The 13932-nt window shown below is 36.0% G+C and overlaps 1 protein-coding gene across 2 annotated transcripts in view; it reads left to right on the forward strand.

Annotated features, from left to right (window-relative positions):
- The first annotated feature begins 2044 nt into the window (after positions 1–2044).
- Positions 2045–13932, forward strand: part of ugp2b (UDP-glucose pyrophosphorylase 2b) — a 31201-nt gene continuing 19313 nt past the window's right edge. Inside the window, exons 1-3 of one of the 2 annotated variants that reach the window (XM_055172225.2) lie at positions 2045–2168; positions 8794–8927; positions 10565–10672. In XM_055172225.2, coding sequence (XP_055028200.1) covers positions 8829–8927; positions 10565–10672 — 207 coding nt within the window. In that variant the 5' untranslated portion in view covers positions 2045–2168; positions 8794–8828. Of the gene's footprint in view, positions 2169–2618; positions 3007–8793; positions 8928–10564; positions 10673–13932 lie in introns of those variants that run through there. The other variant, XM_055172224.2, reaches the window with a different exon arrangement.

Below are 13932 nucleotides of genomic sequence, written 5' to 3' on the forward strand. Positions count from 1 at the left end.
TGAAAATGACTTATTACTCATTGACAATTGGTGTCGAATTAGTCTTTTAGCTGCCTTAATTTTAAAACACCTTGTACTGACATATCTGACCATATACTGTATCAGTGCCATCTCAAAATGCACACTAGTAATGTTTTTTTTCTAAGGTAAACACTATGGGGTGGTTTCCCAGACAGGGATTAGACAAGTCCTAGACTAAAATAAATGTAAGAGCTGTCCAAACTGAAAAAACTTGCACTGACATATCTTAAAATACATCAGTGCCTTTTGTTTCACTTCAAAATACACGCATATGCAATGTTTTTTTTCTAAGGTAAACACTATGGGGTGGTTTCCCAGACAGAGATTAGCTTAGGCCAGGACACAGAATAAAATTAAAATTCAGTCAGTTGCTTTAAAGAGACTTAACCTTAAAGGAAAGAATTCTTCTGTCTAAGGCAGAAGGCATTTCACATCTGACAAGCAGCTATCTCTTTAGACCTTGATAAAGTAATGTGTAATTGATCAATTACTATGTGATTTTAATGTGGCGGTTTCAATTTTGTTGATATTGCAATTTTAAAAAATACTTTCAAAATCAATTGGTTGAGGAATTACTTGAGAAATCCATATAGTATTTAGCATATTATACCACAACATGTTTTTCCTCAGTTGGGAGGTTTAAACTTTCTTTTGTCATGCAACATGCATATGCAACTCAGCATTGAAAAGATTCCTGTTGCTCTTTCTAATTTTCACAAACTAATTTTCTTACCATGGCCTATGATTTTCAAACTCATTTTTTTTTAATTCAGTGTTTTAAATATATTGAAAAATAATAAAATACATTTGCTTCCACTCCTCATGCTGTCATAAAATGGAACACATTATTGAAAAATATTTTATGGAAGAAGGTTTGGACTCTTCTTAACAAAAATCTATTGGTAAATAAGGTCAACAAGATTTCTTTTAAATACTTCATCAGTATTATCCTGTTAAACCCTTTGAAATTCAAATTAAATGTGAATTGCACTTTCTGTTATTATTATTTTAGTTATTTCTTATATGAATTCATGTATGTATTGTATCCTAGAACCCCTGTCTCTTTCTTTTGGTTTGTTGCTCTTTTCACATTTGTATTCCAAATGTTCCTTAGGCTTCTGAATGTTTCGTCCTACAAGGGCATGGCATTGATGTAATGAGATTAGACTTGTTTGAGATGCCTGGCTTCGTCTAAAATTTTGAGCAGGCGGCTGCAGTGAGGGAAGGGGTGAAAAAAACCGACAACTGCCTGACGAATGCAATGCATTTCAGTTAGACCACTTTTCTGACTTTCATCAGCGCGCAACCGTCTCATGATCACATTTTGCTCATCTCAAACGATTCTATTTGCAGACGTGGCCCCGTCCTCGACCTCCGTCATGGCGCCCTCTGCAGTCAGCCAAAAGAACCACGACAGGCGGATGACTGTCTGTATGATTTCACGAATAGTTCTCGCGGTACTTTGATGTCATTTTCCTGTCGGTTCTTGCGGCGCCGTATGAACTCGAACAAGTTGTAAAATAACGTGCTCCTATTGGTTAATGCGTGAAGCTGACGTACTACCGACTGCTTTGGAAATTCGATAGCATGTTCGACTTCAAGTTGCGCAGACCGTTTGTGACATCAAAGTACCGCGAGAGCGATTCAAAAGTACATTTGTGAATCTCTCTCGCGGTACTGTGATGTCAGTCTCCGATCGTTTGCGTAGTGCTGCATGAAGCCGAACACTCCCAATCTCTCTCGGCAGTGGTAATGTCTTAACATTATTCACTTATATAAATAAAAATTATATCTTTTACTTTAAGTTCAATTTAAGAAATATTTTTTCTACTATTGAATTTTGTAATGTAAACATGAAATCCACCTAATACATTAATGTATATAAAAATAAGGCATGCTATAAATTACACGGATACATACATAACGCAACAAAAATTTTCCATGTATGATTGGAGTAGCTAAGCAGTATTTTAATCTTTAGATATTTAGACAGATGCTTAAGATGTTAAATCTTTATCGAAAGCACGTCCACTTCCGCAGTTTTATCCGCTGTTGCTGAGGGAAGAACGTTGGTTGGTCGGAGGAAAGCGCGTCGCTGTTCCGGGTCCACTTTCAGCTGCGCACCGCAAGCATCTTTAACCTTCACAGTAAGATACTTCAATTTTACTTTCACAATCAGTTTACATTGTTAATTTTCGAATGCCATGCAGCCGCTTTCATTGGTGCGCTCTAAGCAAGCCTAAGTTAAAATTTCAACAGTTATGTTTTTCGTTTCTGTGAGAAAACGTCAAGCTTCAAGACCGTGCACTGTATGTTGAAATAGCAAAGTAAAGACGAAAATAAATATAGTTTGTAATGAATGATTCTATCAGTAGTACAGTGATGTGCAATGTCCTTTCACAGTAGACCATTACAGCTCATTTCGATTCTCAAAATTATCTAGAATAGAAACGTTTTTCATCCTCATCCGTAATGCTACAACGAGTTAAGCCTTGGAACCATGGAAATGAATTCACGACAGAATAGTTTCTGATCGAGGAAGTAGGGCTCGACCATAGTGACGTGTTAAGTGATGACGGACCAAAATGGGATGAGCTCAAATAAAATTCCTACGAGACAGACTTCAGTACTTCAAGTTTACGATACACACCTCTTTTCGAACGAGTAAAGGTCGACGGGAGATTCGTTTATAAGGTTTATAAGCTCTGTATGTTAGTGGGAGGAGAGAAAGGGAGATAGCGATGGTTAATTTAAAAGCCCTCTTCAACAGGATGAAAGAATCGATCAGCTGACCTTTCTTCACGTAACAATTATTATTACTGCCAGTAAGCTTCACATTCCGACGGTTGTTTATATATGATGCTATTTTCCTCCATGACTGCTAACTTGATTAGAAAAACACGGGTTTATTGTTTTATGATATTTAACCGAGTAACATTTATTTGACTTAAGAAAACAGAGAGAAAATGTCGCTTTACGTTAAAGGTAAGCATTTTTTTTAAAGTTCTACTGACTTAATGTTATAAACGTATACTTTTAATACTGATAAACTATGATGTAAGTATATAATATGATATCTATTCATTATTTTGAGCTGGGTTTAAGAGCTACGTCTCCAAGCTGTCATTTTAATTTTGAGACAGTTGAATGAACCCCCATTTCAAACAGAAGACTGAAATAGAACTGTAGGTTCAACTGTGGTTATCTGAAATGTGACAGCAATTCATTTAGATGGACAGTGTCTGTAATGTAACATGTTTTATATTAAACAAGATTGATTGATTGTTCTTTGACTGTATGTGGTTGACTATGTCTCAAATGTATGTATGTATGTACAGCAGGCCCCCTCCTTTATATTTTGTGGTGTGTGTGTGTGTGTGCGTACGTGCGTGCGTGCGTGCGTGCGTGTGTGCGTGCGGCGCATGTGTGTGTACTAGTACAATGAGAACTATTGACTCTCTTGGATGTAAATGCTGTATGTTTGAAGTACCCTATGTAATGCTGTTGAGGGAACCATTGTGGGTGATTTTTTCCACAATGTTAAAATGTAGTCATGTTGGTTTAGTCATATTAAAGTAATAGTTGGGATAAAAATTAAAATTTCCCAATGATTTACTCACCCTTAAGCCATCCGTTTGACATATGTCCATTCTTTATCATAAGAACACATATTCAGATATTTTTGAAAATGTCCCAGCTCTTCCAATATTTATAATGGATGAATATAGGGTCCAGCTCCTTCAAGTTCAAAGAATGTGCATCCATCCTTTGCAAAAGTAAGGGGATAAATAAATATAGGCCTTCTGATGGTAACCAATGCGATGTAAGAGAAATATCCATATTTAAAACTTTACTAACAAAATTAACTAGCTTTCCGGTAACACTCGAAGAACTGATGTGTTCATTTTTTATACAATGTTCGGTGTTATCCTATTTAACACATTAAAGGCGGAGTCCACGATGTTTGAAAGCCAATGTTGATATTTGAAATCACCTAAACAAACATGCCCCTACCCCAATAGAATCTGGACCTTCTGTTGATAGACCCGCCCCACACATACGCAACCCGGCAAGGATGTCGGTTAGTAGACACGCTCCTTACTGCTGATTGGCTATAAGTGTGTTTTGGTAGTCGGCCCGTCTCCTTTTCCAAAGCGTTTTTCAAACATCGTGTACTCCGCCTTTAAGTGTTATTTTAAACACATTATGTGTAATTTTATGGTGACTTTATGTTCAAATAATTAAAAAGGACAACACAAGATGTGTTAAAACAACATAAAGTGTGTTGTTCCAATAATAACACAGAGATGTGTCTAGTTAAGGACAATACATTAAATATGTTGTCCTTAAGTAGACACAACATGTGTCGTTTTAAGACTGCACCATCTTAGACTCCTCTGCATTCAGTAAAGATTATCAGCGTGTACACAGTTTGCGTAATGACGTATGAGTTTTCCTGACAATAAATAAAACAGCTGTATACTACAAATGAAATGTGGTCAAGCAAGAGTAAATTAAGTCTTGCACAATGTACAGTACATGTGTGACGTTGTGAAATTCATCTGGCCAACACTCTCTTATGTTAAAATACCGGCTAGTAGGTCCTGCTCAGAGGTGTGCAGAAAAGTTTAGTAAATCATTTAATAAATAAACATAAGCTTTATTTAACTGAATTTGGTTAAATCTTTCAATTGCACATATTCTTTTATCAATGAAGCAGTGTGTTTGTTCTTAGAACAGGAGAAATGGAATCACATCTTGACCCTATTTGAGTTCATGGGCAACTCATGTTACACAAGCCTCTACCACTTTCCTTCTGTTTGTGAATATTTTTGCAAGTAGACAACTTTAGAAAGAGCATTTTAAAACTTGTTGGATAATGTGTCATGGTTTGTTTGTTTAATTGATAGTTGTATTACTCTGTGTTTATTTAATTAACCACTCGGTGTGTACATTGGGTTGATTTAGATTACTCAAATATTTCTAAATCGTTTCTGGGCATTAATAAATTACCCATTAATCTAAAGGATTATGGCCATAGTAGATTGTCAGCTTCACAGCAAATTAACCCTAACCCACTGGATGATGTGTCTTTTACACTTAGCAAATGCTCTTGATAAGATATCTGTGTTTTAATGGCCCCTGGCCATGAAATCTTTATAGAGCATTATTGAAGCAATGATATAATAACATCAATACCAGCCGTCGGTTTGCCTGTCATATGCACATTAGGCCTACTATCATTAAGATTGTTCAACACAAAAGTACAAAACAATATAAAAACACATTTACTGTGGTGAGGCTTTATTAGCTTAGTTCTATGATAGTAAAGTGATTTAAATCAGGAAATAACACAAACACAAATGGGAATTATAAAGTGTGCAAAATATATTTGTTCAATTTGGCACTACCAAAGTAGCCATACATAGCCACACTACTAGATTTCTGCTCTGCAATCCTTTGCCATTCTCTATGCATTTTTTGAGATTTACTGTTTTCTACATAAATCTCTCTCACATAGTGTAAAGATTCTGTGAAAATATTGCCTAGATGTCTTTAATACTGACTGACTAAGACCATGTCAAAGATTAAAATGAATGTGAAATGAATGAGTGAGTGAAATTGAACTAAAAAAAGCTCTCATATAACATGCTGTTTCTGCATATCTGATGTTGGAGTACCTATAGAGTAGTACTACATCCTTCATATCTCCGAAGAGTCTTTCATTTTTTCAGATTTATAAAAGACAGTTCAGCTATAGCGATTCTTTCCAATAACGTACGAAAAAATTCAGAAGGAAGAGTCACGAGCTACGGGAGGAGCAAGTCAAGATTCATGCAATACTGTATACAAAACTGGATAACTTATGATTCACTACATGTTTGTGTCATTATAATATGCACTTACCCGCCGATTTCCAACATAAGACAGAAGTCTTACTTACCGCATGCAACTGATGACCCGGTTGGGACTTTTCAACGAAATCCAGCGTTAAACAAACACACACGCAATACTCCGCAGCAACCCCAGATTAACAAATTATATCCATTGTTTCCATAATGCTGGCTTACTTCTTACATCCAAAATCACACTTCTTTTTTCGTGCCATTGTTGAGTCTTGATATAAAATAAAGTTGTTGTGTATAGTGATGCCTGTGACTTCTAGCGTCCTCGGTTCTCACTCTCCAGCTGATTGACGTATGGGTGTGCTTTTCCAGGGGGGGTGCCCATAAAAAGAAATGTTAGACCGTATTTGAAAAAAACCCTGATTAAGTGTAGTCGGCACAGAAATACTAGGGCTGGACCAGAATATTTGAATATTCGTTCCGTGGGTTGACATTCGATTTTCAGTTTTGAGATTCAAATATATATATATATATATATATATATATATATATATATATATATATATATATTTTACAGCGTTAATGCAGAGCTTTTGCCAGGCAGGAAGTGCGCTTCACGCTCCCGCTCTATAGACGGTTTCATTGGAAGCACGTGATACACGTCTGGATCCGAACCTTACTTCCGGTTTCGTTTTTTTAATGCTCTGACTAGTTGCTAAATTGATCTCTTGAACAAATTCCTTGTCGAAAATAACACATGTTTTGGTTTCCTAGGTAATCTATGTGTTGTTTTTTGCTTGTTATATAAATAAACTATGTTTAAAGAACTTTGTTGTTATTTATTCTTAGCGGAGTTTACCGGAAGCTACGTGCAGCCGCTTGTTTATGTTGTTACTGCTGAAACGGTCTATAGGTGGCGCAGAGAGACCAACATCCATAGCCAACAGCCACCAAACGCCACCAGTGGAAGAGATCGCCTTGAACGGAAAGCGCGTTTCCTGCTTTGATATTCACGCTAATAGTGTTGTAAATAACGTTCAGTTTCTATCAAAAACTGATTGATTTGCTTCACAAGACGTCAATATGTCACACGGAGTTATGGGGGATTACTTTTGTATTGGATATATATGCTTTAGCACTGGGGTTTCTGCAAAATATCTTCTTTATTGTTCTACTGATGAAAAAACATATTGGATGGTGTAAGTGTTATAAATAAACTTGATTTTGAAGGTATGCTACTGTTTTATTACAGTTTGTTGAACTTCGTTCATTTATTTTCGTTGTTTTATTTAAATAGCCTACCCTTTACGTTGTCAGTAATTACTGTGCTGCAAATTTCTAATACGGGAGTGTTTGTTTGTTAGAAAAATGTTAGGCTACCTTATTTAAAGTATTGCTCTTGTGTTTTGTTTCACTAATGCTGTTCTCGCAGGACGCGTGACAGGCACGCCACTTCCGGCTTGCGCTGTTCTGTAGTATTTTTTAAGTTTATTAATTCTAAACATGTCACATGTCCATATTGCACGAAAAAAAGGCACTACACTCCCTTGGGTCCGCAGCAACACATCCGCCACATAATAAAACTGTAGACAGACAGACACACACACATACACACAGAGATTCCTGCCTTTATTAAAGAGAAAAATATGTTCAGCCCCTTCTTCCAAAGCTTCGAATATTCGATTTGATTTCTACTAGAGCTTCGAAGCTCAAAAAATGGACACGTCCAACTGCTTTTTTGACACTTTGCCTATGTTAAGTATGAGGAAACTACCTACTCTTAAACTATGTTAATAAGTCCGAATGCATGACATACTGTTGACCCCCCCCCCCCCCCCTAATGGTCCTAATCTCATAATTAGTGAGACTATAGCCTGGAATTCACAGACCGAGTCACTTTTGATCCAATTCAACTAATTTTTTATGATTAAAAAATGGCTAATGTCTGTAAAAAAGGTTTTATTTAGTTGCAATTTATATATATTCGTCTTTACAGATGTTTTTAAGTGGCTTGTTTTATTGTTTTTGGTCTAAATCTTTTTTTTTTTAGAAAATGCTTAGATTAAATGGAATTGTGAAGTTTTTGTAGGAATATTAAAGCTCACGTAACACACGCTGTTTCTGCATTTCTGATGTTAATCTGGTGTACCTATATAGTATTACATCCTTTATATCTCCAAAGAGTCTTTAGTTTAATCAGATTTATAAAAGAAAGATTAGCTTTACCGAATCTTTCCGATAACGTACAAAAAAATTAAGAAGGAGGAGTTACTAGCGCAGGAGGAGCTTTGAGTCATGAAACACTATACAACACTTATAACTTATGATTCACTACATGTCCTTGTCATTTATATAATATACATGCGCCTATTTCTGACATAAGACAGAAGTCTTACTTACCGCATGCAACTCATGACCCGGTTGGGACTTTTCAACGAAATCCTCATGACCCGGTTGGGAAAATCCAGCGCATCAAACACACACAAACTCCGCTGCTACCCCGGATAATAAACTATATCCATTGTTTTCATAAGGGTGGCTTTCTTCTCCTTACATCCAAAAACACACTTCTTCTTTCGTGCCATTGTTGAGTTTTGAAATTAAACAAAGCTGTGTCGCATGATATGATGTTTGCAAGTTCTAGCGTCTCCCGCAGATTGACGGGTGGGCAGGGTTTTCCTGGGAAGTGCCCATATAAAGAAGTGATACGTATAGAAACCCCTGAAACGTCAGCTGGACCTGTAATCGAAAAAAACTTTCTGAAACTTGTGTACGAACCCTGGCAAAGGGTTGGGACAGAAATGCTCTGTAACATGCCCAACTGCTTTTTAGCATGAGGAAACAACTCTATAATTGTGTTAATAAGAATGCTTGAAATACCATTGAACCACCCCTTTAACATAACAATATTTGGTTTTTATTGCAGGTCTGAGTAAAGAGTTACTGAGCGGCCCCACTGAAATGGCCCAGTTTCAGGAAGTGATGCGGCAGCAGCTGGAGAGCTCGATGCATGTCGAGCTGGAAAAACTCTTAAGTACAGCCAAAGGCAGAGACGCAGAGGTGAGATACTATGAGCACTTTCTGCTTTATGGTGCTTGAAACCAAGACACTCAAACCCAAGCATTCTTGGACATGTTAAACCTTCTTTCCGATTAATCTTGGTGAGATCAAGAACCGGTTGATCACGTTTGATTCATTGTCACTGAGTTTTGAATGGAACTGTTCTCTTTTCTATTTCAAAATAATGAGAAATATATACTTACCTTTACCCTCTCAGTGCATGTTGAAAAAAGATTTAATTCAAAGCTGCTGAGCTGATGTTTGATTATCATCACCATGAGATCTATAATCCACCTTCTTTCCCTTCATTTTTTAGATATGGTGTTTGAGAATAAATAGTAATACTCAGAGCAGACCTGTCAGTTTGCTAACTAATAAACTAATATATAAATAGGCATAGTAACTAAAGTATTTAAAATATGAAATAAGAATACAGATCAGTGGATGCAGAACTGTGCATGAGTGCTTGATTTTTTTCACTGTGCACATTGTTTGTGGAAATTGTGGAACATCAAACGGTTTGTTGAGTGTTTTTTCTACAGACTTTTATGTTTGGCAGTGATTGTCAAAACTTTAAAACCATTTTACTCTGCACCAAACACTCTCAGAGATGCATTTCTTATTTATTAATTTATTTGAATTGCATCACTGGTTAAGCATACCAAAAACTCACTGTTTAATTTGGTTAAAGGCACCGTTTTACTTTCTTTTTTTTGCTTTAATTGAATATAGATGTTAGAATTTTTTTATGGGCAACAGGTTATGTCCTGGATATATTCCAGGGGTCCGTTCTTTGTACGTGGATTACTCGGTTAGCTGGATTTGACTGTTGACGATTTGGCTTGATCTTGGATTATTTGGTTCTTCGAAGCTCATCCTAGAGTTGCTGTCATAGCAACCGGTCCGTAAGATTTCATGTAAACAAGATTAGATCGCACCTTTTTTAAGCAGAGATGATATATTCTCCATTATACAAGCGCAATCTGCGTAAGCTGCACAATTAATATCAAGAGCTTTCCAAATTCAACACGTAAAAAAAGGGTAGATTCAATCTTTTGGCAATGTTATTTAAAATATATATAATAAATATAATTTTTCTGTACTTGTGCAACTTGTTTTTGTGTAACAGGTGTTTTGATTATTATTCTTAAACGAATGACAAGACAAACATGCTGATCGAATTCATTTTAAATTTATTTTAATTTTCCTTAATAAAAACAGCAATCAATTATACCCAGCTTAATAGATGTTATGTACAATAAAGAATTACTCGGTGTGAAATAAGTTTTCTTTAAATAAACTCATCTCGATTTTAGTTTTACGTGTGCGCGCGAAACCAAACGCGATAGTTTTACGTGCAATTGCGATAGTTTCACGTGCACACGCGAAATTAAACTTTATTTAATTTTTTCTCCATGTCCCCTTAGGCGCTCCGTACTGGCTGGTCGATCTCTAGTTATTTTCTACTAAAGGCTTATACTGATGCATATAATCTGTAAATCTAGCAGTTTAAAATGTGTGTTTATTCCTCTGAAAAAGGAAACAGTGAGGACATGTCTTCTTTTTTTTTAGAAATAATAAATAACTCTAAGAAATTCATTATGAATGATTCATTTTCCACCTGCTCTTCTCTCCAGGTGTCTAAGAAGGACTTTGAGGGCTTTAGGAAGATTTTCCATCGATTTCTACAGGTGAAGGGACCTTCAGTTGAGTGGGCAAAAATCAACAGGCCCCCAGAGGACTCGGTAAGTTATGGAGGAGATTTCATATCATAGCCAAGCCTATTTTTTACACTTCTACATTAGTTTATTGTGACCATAGACCAATAAACTGAATAATCTGAGAAAGTCAAGTCTAATCTATCTGTACATGTTTCATAGTAAGCCATTAGAGCAGAGAGACAGATGGGGTGGCATTCATTAGAGCCTCATGTGTGGGCATTATTATCACCTCAGGATCTTGGAATTGGCCAGCTGTGATTAGAGACCATCCACATTTCAACACGATTTTAGTTTTTAATTACAACTTTATAAAATTTGCTAAATTTGTGCTTGTTGGGTACGACAGGGTTATTGTGGGTATATGGATATTCAAAGTTGGTTATTAACCTGAAGATAGGCCTTGTGTGTTAAAGGCGAGAGAATAAGAGATTATGAGCAAAGCTTATTTTGATATTGTATTGTGTCTGCAGGCAAGGAAGAGAAATCATGAACAAAAGTATTGCTTAATTTTATTTGGTTGTGCGTGTGTACGTACGTGCGTGCGTGTGTGCATTTGCGTGTGTGTGTGTGTGTGTGTGTGTGTGTGTGTGTTTGTGTTAAGGTTTCAAATAAAGAATTCAGTGTTAGTTTGCCTTCCTTCAATCTGTGAGGATTATGCAATGCTCTCTAAACTCGCAAACTTTCCTCTCTTCAAGGAACCACATGCTGGAAGTAATAGGATAGAGTTTAATTTATGAAGAGTGGAACCCATACACATCACACAAGATGTTTGGGATTTATAGTACAGTGCAAAAGTCAGGCTACTTCCAGTTTTGTTGTTTTAGCAAAGTTTTAATGGCCGAAGCTCGAAGCAGAAAATACAGGAAATGTGTTCAGAAAATTTTAACATGTTCAGAACAAAATGGCTTCCTTTGCCAAAAGTCAATATTTAGTGTTTTAAGGAGACTGAAGTTCTGAAGTCATAAGATTAGAATGAAAAATTGAGGTTAGATTTAATAATCCTGCTAATGGTCAAGTGTAAGGGAGGTGACACCAAGTAATAGCTTATACATGCATTTTTTTTCAGATTCCTTTATGTTACTTAATGGTGGCCTTAGACTTCCAAAGTATTGTATTTTTCTTATAAGGTCAGGAAAAGCATCTGAGATGCTTGTAGTTTGCTAGAGTTTGTACTTCAATTAGACATAACTGAAATATCATTAAGCTATGACAGAGCAGCATCTGAGCAATTGAATACAAATAAAAATGTAAGAAGAAGAAAGAGGAATGGGTAGAAACCACTGATCTATATAAATGACTGGATTGCGCATAGAACGCTTAACGTAACAGCGTGAGGTGAAGCCAGCGCAGACTTCGAGCCGCCGTCCTGGAATACCCAACCGGCAGACGGCGTCATTGACTTCCATTCAAAATCATGTTTTAAATTCACCCTCTTTACAGCGTATCAGTCACGCAAGATTATTTTTAGGATGTGTGTACGTAAATTAACTGTTAATTCTGGTGTTAATTGCAATGTCTATGCTTTAATCGGGCAGGAAAATGGATTTATAAAAAACGTTAAGGTGAGTGTGTCGGCTGCGTTCTGTTAATGACACGGGTATAAATAAAGGTTTTTTTGACATTCAGCTAAACGGTCAGCGTTATTTCTCTAAATAAGTTGAGGTAACTTGTAAGTTTAGATAACATAAAACCAATAAATTATTGCATGCACATACGGTACAAAGTATGATTATTTATTTAGATTTCAGAATGAGCACGTTTGTCATTAATACTAAATACTGCGGTCTGTCTGCTGATCTGATACTGTAATGAAGATGAATGTATAATAACTGATTAAAAACTAAAATGTACAACTTTCAGTAAATAACTGTGTACATGCTTAGGACGTTTGTGTTGTAATAATGTACAGGGTAACTTCAGATATAACAACTAAGACTAGTAAAGTGATGTTTTTTCATTAAAATCTGATCGCGTCCATTGATTTAATAGAATGTTTGGGTATACCAACATGGCGGCACGATGGCTTCACAGTTGTGACGTCATGCGCAATCCAGTCATTTATATAGATCAGTGGTAGAAACACATCAAAGAAACACAGCATATTCTACATAATATTTAATAAAATCTCTTTGGGTTGTGTGGCTGTTAAGGTTTGACAAATTGCTATATTGACTCCCACTGACAGAGAGCTCAGCCATGTTAAGATATTTCTGTTACTGATGTATGAGTTAGGTGTCAAGTATGTTCCTTAAACAAAATCTTACATCCGGCATTATTCCAACAGTTCTTGTTATGAGTGACGCTTTAAGAGTACAGTTTACATTAATAAGCTCTTGTGTGTCTACTGCGTGCCTTCTATATAAAGAAAATGTTTACAGAAGGAAAGGCCCTTTTGTTGTTTAATTAAGAGTGAATGTTCAGTGTACAGTTACAATACGTCGCCTGCCATAATAAAATTAGCATACACATTAATAAGGTTAGGTTAGAGAAATCATAGGAGAATGGAATCACAAATATTGATACATGTATAAAACTGATTTCTTGTGGACTTACATGGTCCTCCTCACTCATAAATTAACCAAATTAATAGGGGTTTGAAGAGACTCCATAAAACGAGAGATGAGATTGGGTTCACTAGAATGAGACATGATGAGATTTTATACACTTCGCATTATTTTGAAATGTTTTAACTAATCTAGGACTGTCACTAACAATTATTTTGCTAATTGATAATGAAGTAATTACTTTTTGTTTGTAATGAAAATAGACCCAAGTGAGCATTAACCTTTAAAATCACATAATAATGACGATGCAGTGATAATTGGTTAAAATAAATTATCAAAACCAAGTAAACACATTACATTTGAGAGCACCAATTATCCAACTCACGATTTTACATTTCCATTAATGTGTAAGTGTGTATTAGTACATGTTAATGATATGCAAAAGGTACAAATTCCAAAGTAAACGATGACGTGAGTTATTGTTTACAATGTAAATGTCAATGGCCGTTTCTTAAACGGAAAGCTGCATCCTTCCGTTGTCACATATGCAGCCCGCATACGTCATCAACCCTGGTTTATTTAACTAAGCATTACATTCGCAGGTCATAAGCATATTACAACAATTTACGATTAACTAATATAATAGTAAACTTTATCATTATTTATGATGTATGCAGTCTACAAATGCGACCTCCGAAGGATGCAGCCTGTTGTTTGAGAAATGGCCAGCATTTTACCATTTTTAATCTCACGAGATCTCGTCACACCACTACAAATTAG

The sequence above is a fragment of the Misgurnus anguillicaudatus genome, chromosome 7 (genome assembly GCF_027580225.2).
Source record: "Misgurnus anguillicaudatus chromosome 7, ASM2758022v2, whole genome shotgun sequence".
Classification (NCBI taxonomy): domain Eukaryota; kingdom Metazoa; phylum Chordata; class Actinopteri; order Cypriniformes; family Cobitidae; genus Misgurnus; species Misgurnus anguillicaudatus.